Raw genomic sequence first — 24966 nt, forward strand, 5'->3', positions numbered from 1 at the left:
TTGCGGTACGAGGGCCTCTCACTGTTGTGGCCTCTCCCGTTGCGGAGCACAGGCTCCGGACGCTCAGGCTCAGCGGCCATGGCTCACGGACCCAGCCGCTCGGCGGCATGTGGGATCTTCCCGGACCGGGGCACGAACCCGTGTCCCCTGAATCGGCAGGCGGACTCTCAACCACTGCGCCACCAGGGAAGCCCAAGGCAGTCTTTTTAATCAAAAAATTTAAAGGTACAGAAAAACTCGGGGAAAAAGCTACAAATATTTGTCTCCAACTGCAAAATCAACCAGTGTTAATGTTTTGTTATTTTTGCTTCATATCTCTTTCAGGGAAAGAATTTCTTTAGGAACAATCTGGTAATCTGATCACAGGATTTGATAGCCTACAAGAAAAATTAAGAATGTATTTGCTACATGGTTTTGAGCAAATCATTCAAACTTTTCAGCATCCTTGATCTGTAAGATGAAGGGTTAAGAGTATCCCTCTTATTCTGCCATATGTTATAATTAGTACTCTGCAAAGTTGTTCTAAATCGTAAAATAAAGCGTTCCTTCTCTTGCCTTTAGAGTGTTGAGGTCTCTAAATTACAGCATATGAACATTATTTAAGAATTGCAGTTAATAGTATCTACTATCTACCACAAAGAGATGCTTTAGGAATTAAATGAAATCATACAAGTAAATCAGTGCCCAGAGAGTGCTGGGTATAGAGTAAGTGCTCAATAAATGTTTGTACCATTAAGACTTGTGAACTAGAAATTTTAAATTCTTTGCTGATGTTTAAGTACTAGGTATACAGTAAGTGACGAATGCACATTTGTTTGATGGTCCATTGATTAATACAGAGTCAAGTGGTTTAAGTAGGAGAATGGGGATAATCAGATAATAATAAAAATGTCTACCATATATTAACAAATTATTATATATCATCTCTGTGCTTGTTGTTTTACGTATGTTATTGAATTCTTGCAGTAATTCCCTTTCATTGTTAGTAGAACCAGAATTTTTACAAATGAGGAAATTGAAGCTCAAAGAGTTTAAGCACATTGACTAACATAGAACTTGAAGTGGTAAAATCAAGGTTTGAACCCATGTCTGTCTGACGGCAACTCTTCCTCTTCCTTCTTACAACTGTGTAACACTTCCAGGAGACTCTGTTAGAGTTTTTAGGTGTTGTCTCATGTAAAAATAGAAACTTAATTTTTTTTTAGTCTTGTATATCCCATTAATAATGTCTCTTTGTGAGACAAAGAGAGAGACAGGAAAGGAGACACTGGGAACTTCTACAGCTTAAGGAAAAGACAATTCTCATCCTGGCAGTGAGCGTTCTGTTTTCCAGGCATCCTCTTTTAGTGATTGCCTTGGGTCCTGGCTGCTTGTTTGAATTAGATTTTTGTGTATTTTTAAGTTAGTATTTGGTTCCATTCTCTTTATTTTATTGCTAGGGTTTTTAACTAAGAAACAAAGAAGACTGCTAAAGCGTGGTCAGGTACTACCTGTGACAGGGAGCAGAGATAAAGAGGAAAGTTGATGTTTTTTCAATTCTATCCTCCCCACAGGCACTGTGCAGAGAGAGTAAAAACCTGAAATGCTCAAATTCCCCAGTCAGCTATTTTGATATTGGACTCCAGATGCTGTCTCAAAAGTCTGTGGCATTAAAGATCTCGTTAAGCCTGCTAGGTTTATGAGAACCTTTCCTTCTCCCTGCCGAATAAACCCAGCCACAGTTGTTTGCATCCTGAATGATGATGGTGGTGATCTTAGTTAGTTAGCACTGCCTGCTTTATTAGTGAAGGAAACAATGTGTCTCAGTTTGCTAGCTCTGGGGCTCAGTATGCTTCTTGCCAAAAAAGCTCCCATTCAGTGGAGAGATGACAGGGGAAAGGACTAATAAAGGGTTATGAACTTCATCTTGAGTATAATACTCTGTTTCATATTGCAAGCAAAAGCTATGCTGTGCTGTTCATTGTGATTAACAGGAAGAGCCAGGAAAACTTACCTGATTAAAATACCCCAAGCACAGTTGCCAAGTTTCTATCCCCAGGAGGCAGGAAAGAAAAAAAGAGACCATATGAGTTTCTCAGTTATGGAAAACATTCAGAAAGTAGATGTGAAAATCTGCTCCAGGCAGTTTGTTCAACAATACATCAGGGAAATTCAAGTTTGTGAACTGATTACCCAATTGCTGAACATGTTATTTAATTGTGGACTCCTTTTTATTCCATCTTTATTTTGTAAACCCAATCTTTCCAGATGTTTGAGACCAGTTTTATAGGCACCAGACACATTAGGGAAAGAAACCTTTCCAGCACGTGCACATGTCATCTAACTCACAAACTCGCAAATATTAAATTTAGGACACAATAGAACATGTTATGGTATTTTTCATAATTGTGGGTAATCTGTGGCCTTCGTGAATATTTTAAACCACCTTGCTTATCAAAATGTGTAAATTTTAAAATTAAACAGTAGTTTATGCACTTCATCCTTATATAGTATTTTGGGATATTCAAGCTTGGTACTTCTTAGTGATCATCTTGTCCAGGGGAATGTTTAGTTAGAAATAAATTTGTAATTTAAAAACTTCCTAGGAAAAAAACTCCAGGCCCAGCTGGCTTCACTGGTGAATTCTACCATACTTTAAGAAAAAAATAATACTCAAAGAAATAATGATACTTAGTCAAATTCTTTTAGAAATTAAATGAAGAAGGCATATTTCCCAACTAATTTTATGAAACTGGAATGGCCCCAATACCAAAATCAAAGTTATTACAAAAAGAAAACTAATCTAGTATCCCTTATGATCATAGATGGAAAAATCCTTTAAAAATATTTGCAAATTAATTATGTAAAAAGGATAGTACATTATAACCAAGTGAGGTTTATCATAAGAATGCAGAGTTGGTTGAACATTAGAAAATCAATCAGTATGAGTCACCATATTTATACATTACAAAAGAAAAACTGTGATCATCCCAATAGATGCAGAAAAAAACATTTGACAAAATTCAGTCATAATATAAATTCTCAGCAAATTAGAGATAGGAAGGAGCTTCCTCCTTCTGGTAAAGGACATCCATGACAAACATAAGCTAATATCATACTTCATTACTTTTACAAGTAATATCATACTTGTAAAAGACTGAACACACTTTTCCCCTAAGATTGGTACAAGATAAGGATATCAACTCCTCATCCTGCTAGCGGAAATCCTAGCATTTGCAATAAGGTAAGAAAAAAATTTGGACTTCCCTGGCAGTCCAGTGGTTAAGACTCCATGCTTCCACTGCAGGGGCATGGGTTCAATCCCTAGTCAGGGAACTAAGATCCCACATGCCAATAAATAAATAAATAAAAGCTATGCAGATCAGAAAGTAAATAGTGAAACTATCTTTTTTTCATAAACAGTATGGTCGTGTATGTAAAAAGCTCCAAAGAATTTACCAAAAAAAAAAAAAAATCACTAGAACTAATAAGTTCTCAGGATATAAGGTCAATATAGAAAAATTCTATTTCTGTATATTAGCAGTGAACAATTGGACAGTGTAATAAAAGCACACCATTTATAATATAAAAAATCATGAAGTTGTAAGGATAAATGAAACGTAAAATATGCAAGACCAGTACACTGAACATTACAAGACATTGCAGAGAAATTAAAGAATTAAATAAGTAGAGAGATATACCATGTTCATGAATTAGAAGACTTAATATTGTTAAGATGTCCATTCTCTCCAAAGTAATCTATAGAGTTAATGGAATGTCTATCAGGCTTTTTTTTTTTGGTAGAAATTGAGAAGCTGATTCTAGAATTTATATGACAGTGCAAAGGATCTACAGTAGCCAAAACAATTTTGAAAAAGAAGAACAAAGTTGGAGAACTTACACAACCTGATTTCAAGACTTACTGTAAAGCTACAATGATAAAGAAATTATGGCATTGGTATAAGGTTAAATAGATAGATAAATGGAACCAAATAGAACAGAAGTGGACCCACATTTATGTAGCCAATTTTTTTTCCCAACAGTGTCAAGATAATTTAATGGGAGAAAGGATAATCTTTTCAACAAATAACCAGGAAAAATTGGATATCCATATGAAAAACAATTAATGTTAACTCTCACCTCAGAGTCATACAGAAAAATTAACTTGAAATGGATCAATAATTTAAATGCAAAAATGAAAACTATTGAATTTCTGGAAGAAGCCATAGAAGAAAACCTTTGTGACCTTGAGGACTGGCAAAGATTTCATAGGACACAAAAACTACTAACCATACAAAAAAATTATAAATTACATGTCATTAAAATTAATATCTTCTGGTCTTTGAAAGATACTATTAAGAAAAGAAGACAAGCCACAGTTGGAAGAAAATATTTATATGACATATATCTGATAAAAGATATATATAAATGTAAAAGGAACTCTTTTAACACAATAATAAGATAATATCCAGCCCTGTAGAAAAATCAGCAAAAGGTTTGAACAGACTTCACAAAAGAAGATTTATGAATAAGGCACATGAAAAGATGTTCAATATCATTAGTCACCAGAAAAATGTAAATTAAAATCACAGGGAAATATCACTGATATCCACCAGAGTTGCTAAAATAAAACAGACAGACACTACCAGTAAGTTATGGAACAACGGGAACTCACCTACCTGGCTAGTGGAAGCATAAAATGGTCAAACCACTTGACAATTTCTTACGACTCAGTAATGCTACTCCTAGGTATTTGCCCAAGAGTTATGAAGACATATGTCCATACAAAGATTTGTGCAAGAATGTTCAGAGCAACTTTTTCAAAATAGTCCAAAACTGGAAACAACCTAAATGCCCTTCAGCAGGTGAGTGGGTATACAAAACATGGGATATCCATACACAGGATACTACTCCATAATACAAAGGAAAGAGCTATTGCTAGCTGCAGCAAAATGGAAGAATCTCACAGAAATTATGTTGAGCAAAAGAAGAGGGTCACAAAAAAGTACTTACTGTATGATTCCATTCCTATGATGTTCTAGAATAAAGCAAAAACAATTCTGTAATCATAGCAGAGCAGTGGTTACCTGAGGTCTGGATAGGGGTGAGAGAATTGACTGTAAGCTCAGGGGAACTTCTTGGGCTGGTGGTTACATGACTGTATGTAGACATTTGGCCATACTCCTCAAATCGTACACCAAAAATGGGTGTGTTAACATACGAACATTATTCCTAAATACAGTTGTTTTTTTAAAAACATGAAGTAGAACTGATCCAGCACAAGAAGCTAAGCCTCCTGATTTCAGACAGTTTGTTTTGGGGTTTTTTTGTTTGTTTGTTTTGATTCTTCCTCCCTCGTTGTTCTCTACAAGATAATGTTGGCTCCTTCCTGTCTCCCACGGAATCCAGTGGGAAGCAAGGCAGGAGTGACTCAAGCCTGGGCGACCAGGAAGGTGATTTGGGAGGAAGATGACACACAGAGCCTCAGCTCGGGGCTCTGGGCTTCCTGGATGGGTTTAGTCTTGCTAAGACAGGATGAAGTCATGCCCAGAGAGAGATACAAGTTGGCGTCCAAGGAGGAGGCAGTGGAGCCGGAAAAGAGTCAGAGGAAAAGCCATTAGAGATGCAGAACGACCAAGAGAAAGGTTGTATAGGTCCATGGTGGAGAGTCTTTTCCCATAAGGAATAGGGGCGGAAGTACTGAGTGGGGTGAGGACTAATTGATCTCAGTAAAATGAACACCAGATGCACGGCTTTGAAGTCAGGTTGGGAAGGAATCCAGTGCTCCTGTTTACCAGCTCAGTGACTTTGGACAATTTATTTAACTTCACTCAAACCTAATTTTTTAATATGGGGACAAATAGTAGTTTTTACCTGAGATTCATTCTGAGCATTCAGTGAGAAACTGTGTATGAAGAACTTAGCACAGGCCTGACTACGCATTAGACTCTGATGTTATTATCATTAACAAGTTATAATTTAATTTTTTCATAACTAATACTAAGTATTTGATGTGTGCCAGATGTTGTGCCATCACCTCATTCAATAGGTGACTTCCTGAGGTGACATCGTGCGCTGGGGGTGTAGGAGCCCCAGCAGTACGGCTCATAGCCTGGTCTCCACTTCTTCTGAACCAGCATTTCCAGAGGGAAAGAAGGGGCCTGCAAGGGGCTCAGAGAGTGAACGAGAGGGAGGAAAGCTATGGCAGGTTGTAGAATGTCCTTTCAGGAAATTTGGAGGTAGAGACAAGTGAGTGGCAGAGTCAAGGTGGGATTCCTGGGAGAGACCTGACCACTGAGCTTCTATCGAGATTGTCTCAGGCAATGATCAGAACGTCTGAGACTCATTCAGCAGCATACATGTACTAAGTGATTGCTGTATGCTCTTAGAATTCTCCCTATTTTTGTACAAAGAAATATTATATCACCTCCAGGGAGGCTGAGTCTAGTCTCATCTGCCTTGGTTCCACAGCACGCGGTTTGCCAAGCAGTCCTGGCTCCAGGAGAGCAGGCATTGCGCCTTGGAATTCTCAAACTTCTGGCAATGCCAGAAGTGGGTCCCTCATTTTCATTATTCCAGTGACGTGTCCTGAGGAGATGGGTGCAAAGGTCCAGCACCCACTCCATCCACCTCCTATTGCCCACAGTGTTGACGACCACAGGCTGAGATGGGGAGGAAATGTGCAAGAGCTCAGGCCAGCCCTTCCCCATACCAACCGTTCAGTGAAACTTCAAGTTTAATAGATTGCTGAAAACCACCCTTGAACAAGCAGTTTCCGTTTCCCACCATGATCATGAGGAAAGAGAAAGCGTCATTCTATGTAATTCAAGCAGAGTCACATGTGGCAAGTTTGCATCTGGCCGTGGGAATTCCAGTGGTCACGAAGGTAACTCCTGCATGGAGGCGGGAGGCCGGAGTGGAAGAGCTGCGTCTGCTGACTGCACAGAAAGCAAGAAACCCTGTGAATGAAGTGTTACCAAGGAAATAATGGCTTAATATCATATACCATGTATGACATTAAGCGGTTAGATTACATAAAGCTAGCTGGATTGTGAGGAGAGGAAGTATCATTTATATGAGATGAGACTTTTATCTCCATAAAGGGCCAGATTGAGCCTATCATAACTCTAAATTCCCCTGAAATAGCTATGGCTATATTGGTAATACATTGAAAGATAGATATGTCTTTTCTTCTTTCTCCACTAATCCCACCAGAACAGCACTAAATAGTTAACAAGATTCTTTTCCTGAATGAATGCAATGAACTTCATGGGCACCTGCATTTAGCTTCAATTTTCTTTCTTGGGATTTCCGTTTTTATTTTACAAAAGGAGTCTTTCATTGAAAGCATTGAGGTGAGCTTAAAATTATTCAGAAAAATTAAGATTGCTCGGTATGTTAATTTGCTGATTTTAAAAATTACCTTTTGAGATGATGACTAGATTTATTGTGGTGACCATTTCAGAATGTGTATAAATATCAAATCACTACACCTGAAACTTAATATAATATTGTATGTCAGTTATACTTCAATTAAAAAATTACCTTTCCTCCAGATTTATCTGTAGAATTGTTTTCAGTTTTATTGAGAAATAATTGACATATATTACTGTGTAGGTTTAAGTTGTACAAAATGATGGTTTGATTTACATATATTTTGAAATGACTATCAGTAGATTTAGTTAACATCCACCATCTCGTATAGATACAATAAAAAGAAGAGAAAAAAAATTTCTCCTTGTGATAAGGACAGTTTGTATAATTTGATAATTTTCTTAAATTTCCACTCATTTAATAGTTGGTTGAGATCTGAGGTATCCCAGTTCTGTTTAGGGACTTTTTTTTAATGTCTCAAGTATGTTCCCAGGGTTATAAATTGAGTTTTTCAAAAGTGTAAAATATTAGGACTTTTTTTTTTTGACCACGCCTCACGGCTTATGGGACCTTAGTTCACCAACTAGAGATTGAACCCAGGCCCTGGCAGTACAAGCAGAGTCCTAGCCACTGGACTGACGGGGAACTCCCTGAAATATTTTAGAGCTGTTATCTTGTGTATGATATAAACTTACGAGTTCATTTTTTGTTTAATCCACTGAACTTTTTTTTTCTTTTAATTTAATCCAGAAATAGACAAGAAGAAATATTACAAGTACAGCAAAGAGAAGACATTAAAATGGCTGGAAAAAAAGGTATGGTATCTCTCCAATGCCTTGTGGCAGAAAGAGTTTAATGCTCCTTTTTAAACATATTTAGAGAAGGTAGTAAGCCTGACCCCAAAGACCATCTTGAACATCAACTGCAAGAGAGAAGCTGTACAAAGACCTCCAAGTGGGAGAAGAATCTTTGGCTTTTCATTCTCCCTAATTCATGTATTTTTTTAGCTTGATATGTTCCTTTGACCTGCATCCCCATTTCCCTGTGGTCCTCACCAGTGAGAATGAAGAAATTCTTGCTATTTGTTGGTGTAGACTTGAGTCTTTCAAGCCAAGTGATACCAGGGCTACGTGCACTTGATGCTGTCAGTCCTATAGGCGTCTCAGAGGTCGACGTTGCTCACACATGACCCACAGGGGACCAGGCAGATGGGATTCAGGCTTAGTGTCTGGATGCTGAAGAGGGGTCATCTTCCAGGCAAACCCTGTATCTTAGTGATCCTAAGAATTAGACCAATATAAGGTCTTGGGCAGTGTTTTTCAAATCGATTTAGTGGATCACAATCAGTATTTCTCTTAGAATGGAATGGGATAGAATAGGATAGGATGTATTAAAAGATAGCACAGAGTATGGGCAAGTATTAAGTATGACTGTATGAAACGTACTTATATATGTTTTGGGGTATTGGGTTGCTGTGTATTTCTTATTATGGGTATAGTAAAGGAAAAAACAAAAAAGCTACTGGTCTAAGGATATTGCATACTTTCACCGTGATAAAGAATCTCGCCAGACCAGATCTATGGATGACAAAGTTTTTGTAAGTTCAGTGGATACCAGTTCTAGTACTGATTCCTAAGATTCTCTTCTATCTTGTATGTGAAAAACATGTTTGTAATATCATGTTACTGAGCACATTGGGAACTTGGGAACATAGAAATGAACCTTGCAGAATTAATCAGGTTCTTATGTACAGAGTGGTGAAAAGATTTGAAAAGTACCCATGTTTCATTTTTCATTTGCTTTAATGGTAAGTAGTATTTGCATTAGTAGAATTCTGTGTAGGTGAAGAATGAGAAGTACTGAGCAGAAACTTGGCGTTTTGTTTTTGCTCTTAGCAAATGATAATGACACAAAATAGCAAAGTGAGGTTTATGTTTATTGATTGTGTTTCCTTTCTTAAGTTCCTAGGAAGTGAGAAATTTATATTATTTATTCTATTTAGAAAATCATTACATATAAGCTTTGTGCCATTTTCTGTACTAAGAGCTTAACATACATTAACTCATTTAATCCTCACAACAGTACTATGAGATAGGTACTATCTTTATCCCCCTCTCATAGATAGAGGCACAGAGAGGTTAAGTAACTAGCCCATGGTCACAGAGCAAACCCAAGCAGCCTGCCTCCAGAGTCAGTGCTCTCATATTGTGTAGGCCTTAGGAAGTCCATGTACTGAGCTCATCCCGTAGTGCTGTTACTACCCTTCACCTTTCTTCAAATGTGCAGCTATCTCTCATCTTGTGATATCTGGTGAAGGTATTTCTAGATCCTCAACTACTTCTTCCTGGATCTAAACTGGATTGAGGACTGTCTGGAAAGTCATGGGGTTTCTAAAGTTAGTTGAAAATACCCTGATATTCCCCTTCCGTTTATTTCATAGGTTAATCAGACTATGGCAGCGTTAAAAACCAATAATGTAAATGTCGGTGCCCGGGTACGGTCTACTGCATTTTTCTCTGGTGACCCGGTTTCCAGTGACAAGGAAGGTAAGTAAATCATTTCATCAGAAATTATTTTTGTCTGGAGTAAGTTGCTGACCAGAGTAAATGCCAGTCTTATGATTTTAAAATCTTAATGTCTCAGAAGCTTCACATTCTTGCCGATGTATTCTCATAGATCTTGTGGCAGGCGTGCATTTTATTTCAGAACCAAGTAGTACTTCTGCCGTAGTTCACTTCTTTCACTAGTTGATACTTAAATCATTCATTCAAGAAATACATATTTTGCGCTAACAGTAATAACAGCCCTAAAAACCCTGGCTATCATTTATTGAGGGTGTGTTGTGTGCCAAGCCTTTTACTAAGCTGCCAGTGTGCACACATTAGCCCATCTGACCCTCCATCTAAGTCTCATTTTACAGTGAGAGTCCTGAGGCTGTGTCCAAAGTCACACAGCTAGTAAATGGCAGAGCTGAGCTACTAATGGAGCTTGCCTGACTCTTAAGCCCACACTCATAACCTTCTTGTTGTACTGTTCGTGTGGCACAAGGATTTCCAATGAGCTGTATCTGTTTGCATCTTACTCTCAAGAAGCATAGGTCCTACTGTAGGTCTCAATATTTTGATTTTAGATGAAACTTTATTCAATTGGCAGTTTTTTCTTTTAGGTTATTAAGGTAAATTTTTTGCTTTTTTACAGCGTAGTGTCCTCTTATTTTTATATGTGTAGTTGAATAAAAACAGCTATCTAATACAATTAACTTTCTGAAATGGTAGGACAGACATTATTCTGACTTTAAGCTCCAATTCAGTGTTCCCCTGTTCCAGTATACAACTCCAAAACATCAGAGTTTCATCATTAAAAAAAAAAAGAACTAGGAACGGTGGCCTGTTGGTAATTCAGGCAATCTTCGACTCGCAGAAATCCACCTTACAGTACGTTGTACATATGGATAATAGCTGGCTCCTGCCATTCTGGGAGTGGTAGACTTGCCCTTGACATCTGAGTTTACCAGCTATCAGTGTCTTTGATTGGCTTTAACAAAAGAAGAGAAGGGACTGAGTCAAATGGCTGGACAGATAGACAGATGCATGGATTGATGGATGGATGGATGGATAGATGGATAAAACCATAGATTTTTGTTAAAGTAGGAGAAGGGGTGTTAGAGGTTATTTAGACAGATCTTCTCATTTTAAAAATGAAAACCTGTGGTCTTAGAGAAGCAGATGACTTATTCAAGGTCACCCATCCTAGCTAGCAGGCCAGGTCTTCTGCTCTGAGGCCAGTGTTTGTACCAATCTCTAAATATGAGTCTGGGCTTGGCTACATGACCATTTAGGTTCCCAGCCATAAAGTAAGCTTTATACTCTGCATTCTTTCCTTTTTTAGATCTTTAGCTTGATATGCTACCAGAAGAAGCAAACAGATGATATATTGGCTTTCTTAAAATAACTTTGTCTATTCATGACTCATTAGATAATTACTAACTCAGAACCATGAGCATATTTTAAGAAGGGTCCAATGATAACTTTCAGTTCTGTGCTGGCAGTGAAAATCTCTTACTGAAGACTTTTTGAGAATGAGGTGGACCAGGCAGCAGTCACTTCCTAAGTAATACTGAGGCAAATTGTTATCCTAACATTGAAGGTAGAAGAGAAAGGAAAAAAAGAAGAAAATGAATATCCCAGCAACAAACCTGGGATATTGCTTTTGGTAGTTTATATCCCCTTGTGATTATCCCATCTATTAAGTTTGATTATCCCCTAGTATTCTACAAAAAATACTGAATTAAGGAACAGAGCTTTAAAACAGATTTTCTCTTCTGTTCTGTATTTAATTGATACCAGAGTTTCATTTTAGTACTGAGAATCCAAATGCTTTAGAAGTAAAGATTATACTCTCTGCTGAGTTTTGATTTTTTCTATTTTTTAAGGCATTTTATTAGTTTGGGGGTATATATAACATTCAGGACTCTTATAAAGCAGGTACTTAATAGAGACATATCATGTATTATTTCTCTTAAATGAGCATACTCATTTACTCTTCAATAATTAGATTTATTTTATATTGAAACAGACCTAGAAAAGATTAGTCTTTTAAAAAGACGTGAATATTTCATACTGTTACATCTGATTTTTGAACTTTATTTGTATTCAAGGGCCTCAGCTAAGAAAAGAACCCTGAGTTTTTACCTGTTATTTAGTGGGCATCTGCTGTATTGTGCTTGATGATCTCATCATATCTTTGATACCATCCTACATATCCAGCCATCAGATTACCCCACTACTGTGACAGATAGATAAAAAAAGCTTAAGTGACTCTCTAAGGCCAGACAGTGCCAGAATTTGAACTCTGGTCAATTTGACTGTAAAGCTACCATAATTATTACTAATTATTTTTTTCATTCTCCATTCTGTTTCTTTCAGAGGATTATATTTGTTATGCCCATGGTCTGATATCTGATTACATCCCTAAAGAATTGAGTGATGACTTATCTAAATATTTAAAGTAAGTATGGTTCAGCTTTAGTCATAACTAAGCATAATTGTGCTTCTTGGTTTCCAAGAAATAGGGTTTCTTTATGGCTTATATCACTTTTTCTGATAAGAGATTATTCTTGAGTTATGTCATAGACTGTATGATTTGGAGGTGAATTTTAATGGATAGTTTTTTGATTGGAACAAGCTGATTTAATGGATACTCGTTGTAGGAACCCCTGAGTGTTAGGATTGGGGTTATCAGTTGTTTTGATATTAGAGGGTAAACTGTGTTAAAATTTTATCCCCAGCCAGACTTAACTAATTTGGTTCGTGGGAAAGAAAGAGTAAGTAGATAGCAGAATAGAATATTTTTGAAAGTTATATTTAAAGGTTTTGTACCATTTTTATTATCATTAGATGTTCACTAAGTATTTTTATTATGCCCAACACTTGGAACTCAATGAAGAATGAAGCATAGTCTGTGTCTTTGAGGGGGAAGAAGGGTTTGAGAATGACCTGATTTGTGTTCCTTCCTTCATAATGATCTTTAATAAAATATAAAGACTTTATCTTAGGCTGAAAAAAATGTTTATTTTCTGTATTTTAGCAACTGTTGTTCAGATTTCACGTGTGTGATGATTTAATAGCCTTTCCTGATTATTATAATAATTTTTTCCTCAGATACATGAATATAAGATGACTTTTTAATAGATACAGTTGCCGTTTTTAGCAAATTGCATCTTAGGTCCTACTTTAAAAAAACAATTAGTAGATACTGGTTTCTGTAGTATAGTAATATAGTATGTTGAAAGCCTGCTTTGAATTGATAAACATATCCTTCTGTTTAATATTTTCCTGGATTTCTTTGTACCTGCTTATCTTGTTAGAGACTTTATGTCTTTGTATTCCATTATTTTTTTATATTATTTTTTTAACATCTTTATTGGAGTATAATTGCTTTACAATGGTGTGTTAGTTTCTGCTTTACAACAAAATGAATCAGTTATATATATATATGTTCGCATATCTCTTCCCTCTTGCGTCTCCCTCCCTCTTGCGTCTCCCTCCCTATCCCACCCCTCCAGGCGGTCACAAAGCACCTAGCTGATCTCCATGCGCAGACAGGACGGGGTTAAAGGAGCAGCTGACTCGGGGGCTCTGGCTCACTCAGGCCGGGGGGCAGGGAGGGGCACGGAGTGCCGGGCGAGCTTGTGGCGGCAGAGGCCAACGTGACGTTGCACCAGCCTGAGGCGCGCAGTGCGCTCCCCCGGGGAAGTTGTCCTTGAATCCCGGGAGCCCGGCAGTGGCTGGCTGCACAGGCTCCCTGGAAGGGGGGTGTGGATAGTGACCTGTGCTCGCACACAGGCTTCTTGGTGGCGGCAGCAGCAGCCTTAGCGTCTCATGTCCGTCTCTGGGGGCCGCATCTGGGGTCCGCGCTTTTAGCCGCGGCTCGCGCCCGTCTCCGGAGCTCCTTTAAGCAGCGCTCTTAATCCCCTCTCCTCGCGCACCAGGAAACAAAGAGGGAAGAAAAAGTCTCTTGCCTCTTCGGCAGGTCCAGACTTTTCCCCGGACTCCCTCCCGGCTAGCCGTGGCGCACTAACCCCCTGCAGGCTGTGTTCACGCCGCCAACCCCAGTCCTCTCCCTGCGCTCCGACCGAAGCCGTGCCTCAGCTCCCAGCCCCGCCCGTCCTGGCAGGTGAGCAGACAGGCCTCTCGGGCTGGTGAGAGCTGGTCGGCACCGATCCTCCGTGCGGGAATCTCCCCGCTTTGCCCTCCGCACCCCTGTTCCTGCGCTCTCCTCCGTGGCTCCGAAGCTTTCCGCCTCCACCACCCGCAGTCTCCGCCCGCGAAGGGGCCTCCTAGTGTGTGGAACCTTTCCTCCTTCACGGCTCCCTCCCACTGGTGCAGGTCCCGTCCCTATCCCTTTGTCTCTGTTTATTCTTTTTTCTTTTGCCCTACCCAGCTACGTGGGGGGTTTCTTGCCTTTTGGGAGGTCTGAGGTCTTCTGCCAGCGTTCAGTAGGTGTTCTGTAGGAGCTGCTCCACGTGTAGACGTATCCCTGGTGTATCTGTGGGGAGGAAGGTGATCTCCGTGTCTTACTCCTCCGCCATCTTCCCGGAAGCACTCCCTATTTTTTTTATATTATTTACTGCTGAAATTTTTAAGTTTTGGTTAAAGAGTTGAGGAGAAAGATATGTCAATTAAACTCTAAGAGAAGAAAAGTAAAGTTTGTATGACTTTTTGTCAACAGTTAAAATAATTTTCACTTTTGTATATATTCTAGATTCATCATTTATGATGAAAAAATACAGTACCAAAATGCAAATTTTTAGAGGCTAAAGAAAAGCAATTCCATTTCAGCAAATGACTTCTCATTTTTTTCTTTCTCAGACAATTCCAATACTTAGAATTAAGGAGGCAAATGAACATTTATTCACTTAGAGAAATTTCACTCTTTCCACTGAGGTGATTGAACATTAAGATATATGGAGGTGAAACTACTAGATGAAAGTAGGACTTACTAAGTCTGAAGTTGGCCCAGTTTCTCTGTTTGCTTGTCTATGAAAAACCATGACTATGATTTTTATTTTTTACTCCTCAGGCTTCCAGAACCTCCAGCTTCAGTGCCAAACCCTCCATCAAAGGTAAGAAGCTGTGACTAAGCTATCTTTGGAGGACTTAGAAAAATATTATACTTTTGCCACATAAATTTAGTTTAGTGTATTTTAAAACATACTTCATTCAACTTACGTGGCATAAAGATTATACTGGGTTCTTCATCAGTATTTTTATTTCTGTGGCTTTTACGTGAATGATAAAGTGCTGTTAGAATCAAAGAGTTGATTTTAGCTGGATACCTATGTCAAAATATTAAAGAAGTATAATGAAAATTAAGTCTTCTTGAGTGAGCTAGATCCTGTAATTAACTTTATTAATCACCAGGAATACTCTAGAACTAAAACTCATTTTTCCAAATATAATTATCATGGGCACAAAGGCACATAGAGCATGATTTTTGCAACACAGAGAAGCTATCAGTGGAAAACCTTTTTCCCCTTCCAGGTGTTCTCAAACTGCCACCCACAGCTCCTCTGCACTGTGGGCTATGGCCTAGGTTTGTCTCCCCGATATAGGGAGTAGAGAAGCCAGCTATAAACCACACTTGAGAGCAAAGAGTAGCATCCCAAAGTCCAGGCGTGATCGCAGACCAGTGAGCGCTGCTCAGACACAGGGAAGTAAACACATGCAACAGCTTGTCAGTGAGGTCATTCCCCTGCCAGAAGAGTAATGAGTGCTTTGCAAATGAATGTAAAGTGGGTGTTAAACAACTTTCCTTTTTCCCTGCTTTCAAGGTGACCAACATGCTCAGGATATTTTTTTTAATCATTCCTGTTTGAGGGTGGTCATGGCTCTAAAAACATTCATTACTTTGACTTTTAGAAAAGGACATAAAATTTAAAGTGCAACAGTGTTAGTTGTGGGCCTTTTTCAGCAAATTGCCCAAGGAGGTTCATCTTTTCTTCTCTGGAAGAATAGTACTGGAGGAAGTCAGTTGGTGTAAGATGTAAAGTTATTCTCGGTCAGACCCACATTTCTTCCAGTTCAGTAGTGAACCTCTGACAACAGCACCAGGGGACATAGATATAGTTGTCTTGCTCTAACTAAGAGGACAGGAGTATTTGTTTCTTTCTTATTTCTCTCCCTCCACAAGCTAAGCATATTTCTTTCTCCCAAATATCTGTCTTCCTTAGTAACATAGAGATCATTCATGAATGGATCAAAACCTGTACTTGAAGGTTTTAGCCTTTGATACTGTTGCTGGAGGGTAGGTTCTTGTTTTGTCGCAGAAAGAATTCAGAGCTGAGACTGAGAGGCCAAGTAAGCAAAGGATTTATTGAGTGACTACACTCTCAGGAGGGAGCGCAGGCAGGCTCAGGTGAGCAACAGTGAGTCCTTTCGGCAAGCTGGTTTATACAGGGTGTGAAAATGAATGGGCGGAATATTCATCAAGAAGGGAGGGATTTGGGGGGTAATTTCCTGGTTTTCATCCCAGGTCCACCTTCCCGAGAGGAGGGGGAGTTTCTGTCCTTATTTGGCTTTGCTCGGATCTGTCATGGTGCCGGTGCATGATGGGTACTGCTCTGGTTGCAATGCTAATTCTACTGTAATGAGGGCATAATGAGCAAAAGGTTACATTCCGACCAGGAGGTTCCTGCCTTTCTTACGAACTTCAAGAGAGATAGGTTTAGCAGAGCCGTTGACCAGGGTGGGAGTGAGGTTGTCATTCTTAGGCATAAAATGTAATACCTTTAATCCATACGTGTCACTCTGAGGGTGGGGATGACAGATCCAGCACCGGAATAGATTTTCTCCATGGGCTACAATTCTTGAGAGATTTACTATTGAATTAAATTCCCATTTCCTTAGTGTGGACACCCAAAAAAAGAAGGAGAGAAAGGTTAGGGTGAATAATGACTTCATGATGACGGAGGTGAGCTAAAAGTGAACAATCCTTTTTGAACCCAGCATGGACTGAACAGAGCCCCCTCGGGTATAGGTGCTGAACCAAGGCGGCACTCACAAAGGATAATGAGAGTAAGAAGGAACGAGAGGAAGGTGATAAGCATCCATATCCACCAGAGCACATTAGTTAGTTTGTGGGTGGACTGGGGTAACAGGAGGCAAAAGGAAAACAGTGACTATGGGTTCTCAGCCTTGAATTTGTGGAGTTTCTTCGTCCTTCGTAAATAACAATTTCAGGTCTTGAAGAGGTTCACTCAACCTTTGGACTCTTCTGGCCGTCCAAGATCCTCTGTATCCTCTGAAGACTCGGGGGGAGGGGGAGGTTTGATTCTAGAAAGGTGCACCCAACTAGTGTTTCCCCATACTTTCACTACAATAGGAGTGCTGAGAAGGACGTGGTAAGGCCCCTTCCACTTGGGTAGTAATTGTTCAGAAGGGGACCCTTCTCTCCATGTTTTTAGGAGGCAAAATCTCCTGGCTGAACCTGAATGGGGTCAGGTTCTTGGCTGGGGCTGGTAAAATCTGATTTCCAGATTCTGCAATTGCCCTTTGGACTTGTCCCAGATTAATCAGTTACTTAGTGAGCTCATTGGTGTCAGTGCCCACCAAAGTATCTGAAGGTAAAAAGGGCCTACCTACCGTCAGTCATTTCAAAGGGGCCTGAGCCTTAGCCCCGTTTTAGGTGCCACCCTGATTCTCAGGAGGGCTATGGGTAAAATTTTGTCCAAGGTTCCAATTTCTCTTGACAAAAGTTTAGCCAGGGTTCTTTTTAAAGTGTGATTTGCCCTTTACACCTTCCTCGATGACTGAGGGCTCCAGGCAGCATGGAGGTGGTAGCAGATGCCTAGGGCACTAGAGATTTGTTGGGTAACCCTAGCCATAAAAGAGGGACTGTTATCACTTTGTAAAAACCATGCAAGTCTGAACCAAGGAATTATTTCCTTTAATAATGCCTTTAGTACTTCCTGAGCTGTCTTGGTCCTTCCTTGTTGGAAAGGCTTCCACCCATCTAGTATAAGTGTCAATAAAGACCAGAAGGTTTTTATACCCCTGGGAGGATGGCATCTGGGTAAAGACTGCTTGCCAGTCCTACCTGGATAGATTCCTCTTCTTTGGATGGGCTGGAGAAGTAGAGGCCTTAGTTTCCCCCGGGCTTACTATGGTGTCATATATTACAGGCCCTATGACTTCTAGGATAGTCTAGAAACACCCATTCCAGAGAAGACTTTCTCTACCAGGTTCATCAAAGCATCCCTTCCCGAATGAGAAGAGTCATGGAATGATTTAAAATTTTCCACTGTAATGCTCTGGGCAGTAGCATTGTTCTTCCTTAATCCACCGGCCATCAGGGCCTTTTTGGCGTCCACTGTATTTCCTTGATTGTGTACTGAGGTGACGAAAGCGGGTTGCGGGTTGGTACCTGGGGGAGCAAGCCAGCCCGAGTAAAAGGGGTTTTACAAGAGCTACACTCTGTGCCAGGCTGTTTCCTTTTATTATGTCTGAGTTTCCTTTCTGATGTCCCTTGCAGTGGATAACTGCCACCTCCTTAGAGGTGCCTCTGGGAGTTCTGAGAGCTCCTGGCAGTGCTGGATTGGGGAATCCCATGCAGTTAGGGGTCCTCTGTGCTTCCAAATGGCAGCATATGTATGTAACACCAACAAATAGATACTCAGAATGGCTATAGATACTGATCCTCTTGTCTCTTCCTAGCCTGAGAGCTTGAGCTAGAACTATAAGCTCTGCTTTTTGTGCTGAGATTTGAGGTGGCAGGACACCAGCTTCTGTGATCTTACGTAGATCTACTGTGGCATACCCTGCCTTCTGGACGCTGTCTTATATAGAGCCACTTCCATCAGTAAACCAGACAGCTTCAGGGCCATCGAGAGGCTGGTCCCTAAGGTCAAGTCTGCTAGAGTACACCTGTTCGATGGTCTCAGTGCAAGAATGAGGTAGTTCCTCTGGGCTTTCTGTTGGTATAAGGGTGGCTGGATTTAGGGTCTGACATACCTTAAAGGTCACTTCAGGAGAGTTAAGAAGGAGGGCATCATATTTTGTGACAGAACCTCCAGTCAGCCATTGGTATCCCTTAATTTCTGGTATTCCCTGTATCGAGTGTGGCGTCAATACCTCTAGGGGGTTGACCCATGGTGAGTTTTGTTTTGTTTTGTTTTTTGCGCTACGCGGGCCTCTCACTGTTGTGGCCTCTCCCGTTGCGGAGCACAGGCTCCAGACGCACAGGCTCAGCGGCCATGGCTCACGGGCCCAGCCGCTCCATGGCATGTGGGATCTTCCCGGACCGGGGCACGAACCCACGTCCCCTGCATCGGCAGGCGGACTCTCAACCACTGCTCCACCAGGGAAGCCCCCTGGTGAGTTTTGTGGCCTCTTCAGTTAGCAGGGCAGTGGCCGCTACAGCTCTCAGACACATCCCGAGGCCACTGGGTCCAATTGCTTGGAGAGGTATGCCACCGACCATGGGACTGGTCCCCTCTTTTGGGTGAGAATTCCCAGGGCTATTCCCTGTTTTTCTGAGGTAGACAGAGTAAAGGGCTTGTTTAGATCTCGCATCCCTAGGGCTGGGGCACTAGTCGCGACGGTCTTCATCTGATCAAATGCTCTTTGTAAGTTGCCCATCCAATCTACAGGTTCTGTGTCTAGTCCCTTCAAGGCCTCATATAATGGCTCTGCCATGAGACCAAACCCAGGGATCCAAATCCTTCAAAATCTAGCCATCCCTAAGAAGGTTCTGAGCTGTCTCTTTGTGTGTGGTGGCTGTCAGTGGCGGACTGCCTCCTCACGCCGGGTCGTACAGGGGCGCTTTCCCGGGCTTAGACCACAACATGTCCCATGTAGGTGACTCTGTGAGAGATTTGGGCTCGGGGTACCTTTTACCCCGAGCCCAGGAAACTGAGGGCCTGTACAGTGTTTTGGTCTGAGGCTTCCTCCGAGGGGCCGAAAATAAGGAGGTCATTTACATAGTGTAATAATGCCCACATCTTTAATGTAAGTTCCTTAAGTTCCTTTGCTAGGGTGTTGCCAAACAGGTGTGGTCTGTCCCAGAATCCCTCGGGAAGGACAGTCCAGGTATACTGTTGGGTCATATTGGTGTCTGGATCAGTCCATTCAAAGGTAAAAAGGTATTGGGAATCCGAGTGAACACGTATACAGAAGAAGGCATCTTTAAGATCAAGGACTATAAACCATGCTGTGTCCTTCGGGGTCTGAGTAAGGATCACGTATGGATTGGAAACAGTCAGATGGAGAGGAATCATAGCTTCATTTATGATTTGAAGATCTTGGACCACTCTATAGTCCCCATTTGGTTTGAGGATAGGTAGGATTGGAGCATTACAAGGAGACGGGCATGATACCAAAGGCCCACATTTGATGAATTTTGAGATCTGGGGTTTGAGTCCTTGTCGAGCCTCTGGTTTTATGGGGTACTGACCCCTGGAAGGGAAGATATTAGCCTCCTTTAAAAGGTGATTTTTAAGGAGTGGCAAATTTTGCCCGTCCTGGGATTCCCTGATTCCCAGACCTGTGGATCTGTAAGTTTTTCGATTGCTGGGGAAATATTATGGGCTGGACTGTCCATGTCTTGTATAACGCATAATCCAGCCAAAAATAGGCCTTGGTTTTGGTTTTCAGGGAGAGTAAAAGTTGCCCCCAAGGCTGAAAGAAAGTATCTTCCCAATAATGGGCTAGGGCATTCAAGCATGACAAGAAACTTGTAAGTTATAAGGGTCTTTCCCAGGTGCAAAGTAGAGGGGTGGTGAAAAGTTTCAGCTTTGACCTACCTTCTACCCCAATGATACAGCAAGTTTCAGGGACAAGAGGCCCAGCGTGAGAAGTCAGGACAGAGTAAGTGGCTTCTCTGTCCACTGGAAACTGGACAAGCTTACCTGGCACGTCAGTGGTCACCCATGGTTCCTCCCTTGTGATTATGACTGTCTTCTCAGGAGCCTTGGGAGGTCCCAGGTCTCATCAATCAACCACTGACATGACTGGCAAGGGGGAATTTCCCTGCTCCCTTTGGAGCTGAGGGCCCTTCCCTGCTCCAGTGACCCATCTTCTTACAGAGTGAGCATGGCATCTTGGGTAGAGGCTGGGACCTATTTCCTGGGCATTCCTTGCTCCAGTCTTTGGGGCTCCCACAGCTAAAACAGGCTCCTTTACCTGGTGGAGCCTTCTGGAAGTACCTTTGGGGTGACAAGGAGGTGGGTTAGGTCCTGCCATAATGGCTGCCAAGAATCTTGGCTTGCCGATGGGCCCTTCTCAAGTCACGCTGTTTCTTCCTTTCTTCCTCAGCCTGATCTCTATTTTTATTTATTTATTTTTTAATTTAATTTTATTTTTTTATACAGCAGGTTCTTATTAGTCATCAGTTTTATACACATCAGTGTATACATGTCAATCCCAATCACCCAATTCAGCACACCACCATCCCCACCCCCACCGCGGTTTTCCCCCCTTGGTGTCCATACGTTTGTTCTCTACATCTGTGTCTTAACTTCTGCCCTGCAAACCGGTTCATCTGTACCATTTTTCTGAGTTCCACGTACATGCGTTAATATACGATATTTGTTTTTCACTTTCTGACTTATTTCACTCTGTATGACAGTCTCTAGATCCATCCACATCTCAACAAATGACTCAATTTCATTACTTTTTATGGCTGGGTTATATTCCATTGAATATATGTACCACAACTTCTTTATCCATTCGTCTGTCGATAAGCATTTAGGTTGGTTCCATGACCTGGCTATTGTAAATAGTGCTGCAGTGAACATTGGGGTGCATGTGTCTTTTTGAATTATGGTTTTCTCTGGGTATATGCCCAGTAGTGGGATTGCTGGATCATATGGTAATTCTATTTTTAGTTTTTTAAGGAACCTCCATACTGTTCTCCATAGTGGCTATATCAGTTTACATTCCCACCAACAGTGCAAGAGGGTTCCCTTTTCTCCACACCCTCTCCAGCATTTGTTGTTTGTAGATTTTCTGATGATGCCCATTCTAACTGGTGTGAGGTGATACCTCATTGTACTTTTGATTTGCATTTGTATAACAATTAGTGATGTTGAGCAGCTTTTCATGTGCTTCTTGGCCATCTGTATGTCTTCTTGGTAGAAATGTCTATTTAGGTCTTCTGCCCATTTTTGAATTGGGTTGTTTGTTTCTTTAATATTGAGCTGCATGAGTTGTTTATATATTTTGGAGATTAATCCTTTGTCTGTTGATTCGTTTGCAAATACTTTCTCCTACTCTGAGGGTTGTCTTTTCATCTTGTTTATGGTTTCCTTTGCTGTGCCAAAGCTTTTAAGTTTCATTAGGTCCCATTTGTTTATTTTTGTTTTTATTTCCATTACTCTAGGAGGTGGATGTCTGTAAAGCTTTTGATTTCTCCTTCCAATCTGGATGAGATCCTTGCCGGGTAGAGTAATCTTGGTTGTAGGTTCTTCCCTTTCATCACTTTAAGTATATCATGCCACTCCCTTCTGGCTTGTAGAGTTTTTGCTGAGAAATCAGCTGTTAACCTTATGGGAGTTCCCTTGTATGTTATTTGTCATTTTTCCCTTGCTGCTTTTAATAAATTTTCTTTGTCTTTAATTTTTGCCAGTTTGATTACTGTGTGTCTTGGGTTTATCCTGTATGGGACCTGCTGCGCTTCCTGGACTTGGATAGCTATTTCCTTTCCCATGTTAGGGAAGTTTTCAACTATAATCTCTTCAAATATTTTCTCTGGTCCTTTCTCTCTCTCTTCTCCTTCTGAGACCCATATAATGCGAATGTTGTTGCATTTAATGTTGTCCCAGAGGTCTCTTCGGCTGTCTTCATTTCTTTTCATTCTTTTTTCTTCTGTTCCACAGCAGTGAATTCCACCATTCTGTCTTCCAGGTCACTTATCTGTTCTTCTGCCTCAGTTATTCTGCTATTGATTCCTTCTAGTGTAGTTTTCGTTTCAGTTATTGTATTGTTCATCTCTGTTTGTTTGTTCTTTAATTCTTCTAGGTCTTTGTTAAACATTTCTTGCATCTTCTCAATCTTTGCCTCCATTCTTTTTCTGAGGTCCTGGATCATCTTCACTATCAATATTCTGAATTCTTTTTCTGGAAGGTTGGCCATCTCCACTTAATTTAGTTGTTTTTCTGGGGTTTTATCTTTTTACTTCATCTGGTACATAGCCCTCTGCCTTTTCATCTTGTCTATCTTTCTCTGAATGTGGTTTTTGTTCTACAGGCTGCAGGCCTGTTGTTCTTGCTTCTGCTGTCTGCCCTCTGGTGGATGAGGCTATCTCTGGTCTGTATTGTTAAAGACACTGAAGGCCATATCCATAAGAAGGTTGAGAGGGGTTTGGGGACCCACGGCAAGCTCTTGCAGCTTCCTATGGATGTCAGGGGCCGAATGGTAAATAAAGTAAGTTGCAAGCACAATGCGTCCCTCAAAAGCATCTGGGTCCACATTTGTATACTTTCTGAGGGAATCTACCAACCAGGCCCGAAATAGGGCTGGATTTTTGTCCTCACCTTGGGGGATCTCTTAAACCTCATCATAGCTGACAGGTTTAATTATGCACAGCTGTCTCATCCCTTCAGTGAGGCAAAGGATCATGTGGTCTCTTCTAGGGATACTAGGTTGGCCTAGTTCATAGTCCCAATTGGGATCAATCAGTGGCACTGCTGTCATGCCCACAGGGTAATAATTGGGTTGGACAATGTATAATCCATCAGCATATGCTTGAGCATGCACCCAAATGCAGGTCTTCTCCTCACGGGTGCTGCAGTGGGAAATGGCGACATTCAGGTCCTTCCAAGTAAGGTCGTAGGAAAGCATTAGTCCCTGGAATTCTTCAGTGAACTGGCTAGGATCCTCTGAGAATCGGCCTAAGTGAGTGCAGCACTGGTTGAGGTCAGACAAAGAAAGGGGGTGCAGACTCTGGTCATTCCCTGAGGTCTGCCTGTTACTTCTTAGAGGGGGCAAAGGAGCTCTGGCTGCACTTCTGGTATGGAAGGATAAAGAGGCTTATATGGTGCTGGAGGGGCTGAAGATGGCGAAAGAGGACTTAGGTCTTCTGTCCGAGACTTATTTTCCTGCAGAGATACTACCAGAGGGGGTTTTTGAATAGTTTGAACAGGTCCCAACCTGCAAGGTTCCCTAACACAGGACTTGCATAGCTCCAGGTTCTCTCTTAGGGCCATAAGGGCCTGATCATAAGGAATCTCTGTCCATTTTCCATGCCTTTCACAAAAAACTTCTAACTGTACGATGGTATTATAGTGGAGGCTTCCATTTTCTGGCCAGATCTCATCATCCTCAAGTTTATACTGGGGCCAGGCTGTATTACAGAAGAAGATGAGCTTTTCCTGTTTAAAAAAATCTAGAGAAAACTTGTCCCAGTGACTTAGAATGCACCCTGAGGGGTGAATCCTTGGGGATGGAGGAGATGCTTCCCACTGATCCTTCAGGGAGAGAGGGCTCCTGTAAAAGAGAGGAGCACTACAGTTAGGATGTCCCTTTAGGGGTTCCCTCTGTCAGGACTGGCTACAGGCATCCCTGTTCACCTTGTCCTGTCAACTTTGGCCAATGTCAGGGTAGTGGCCCTGCCACATGGCAACTCTGCCAGCCCCAGAGTGCTGGGGCCTGTGTCCTATCCTGACATCTCTGGTACCCAGGATGAACGACCTTCCTGAGGGTTTCTCTATAGATTCTCTGACCATTGAGTAATCCATGTGTTCCAGGGCCCCTGGAACAGACGTCTTGATAGTTCCAGGAGCTATTTAGGTCCCAGTCTCCTTTCTCTAAAAGGGTGGTCAGGATCTGAAAACAGGCACTGGCCACTAAGGGAGGTGGTATGTAGGACTGTGTACAAGCCTCCTTTCTATTATCTAGGAAAGTCTTAATTTCCTTTCATTTACAGTCCAAGTAAGGCTGCATTTTATATTTCCACAAAGTTGAACCTGATCACAGTTAATCAAATGGTCCATGTCCCTGGCTGCCTGTGAAAATGGCTGGAAACTTTTCTTGACATGCCCTATGCATATGCAGTAGTGAAATGTGTAGGACCTAGCAGCTAGGTTGGAAAACGCCTGACAAATTTCTTCCCCCCATT

At 41.2% G+C, this 24966-nt stretch overlaps 1 protein-coding gene across 3 annotated transcripts in view; it reads left to right on the forward strand.

The window, feature by feature from the left end:
• Positions 1–24966, forward strand: part of RNASEH2B (ribonuclease H2 subunit B) — a 53502-nt gene that overhangs the window by 11533 nt on the left and 17003 nt on the right. For all 3 annotated transcript variants that reach the window (XM_024755618.1, XM_024755616.1, XM_024755617.1), the window contains exons 5-8: positions 8104–8168; positions 9794–9899; positions 12279–12360; positions 14935–14977. In XM_024755618.1, the coding sequence (XP_024611386.1) occupies positions 8104–8168; positions 9794–9899; positions 12279–12360; positions 14935–14977 (296 nt within the window). The remainder of the gene's footprint in view (positions 1–8103; positions 8169–9793; positions 9900–12278; positions 12361–14934; positions 14978–24966) is intronic.

Source organism: Neophocaena asiaeorientalis, unplaced genomic scaffold (assembly GCF_003031525.2).
Source record: "Neophocaena asiaeorientalis asiaeorientalis breed wild unplaced genomic scaffold, Neophocaena_asiaeorientalis_V1.1 scaffold59, whole genome shotgun sequence".
Lineage (NCBI taxonomy): Eukaryota > Metazoa > Chordata > Mammalia > Artiodactyla > Phocoenidae > Neophocaena > Neophocaena asiaeorientalis.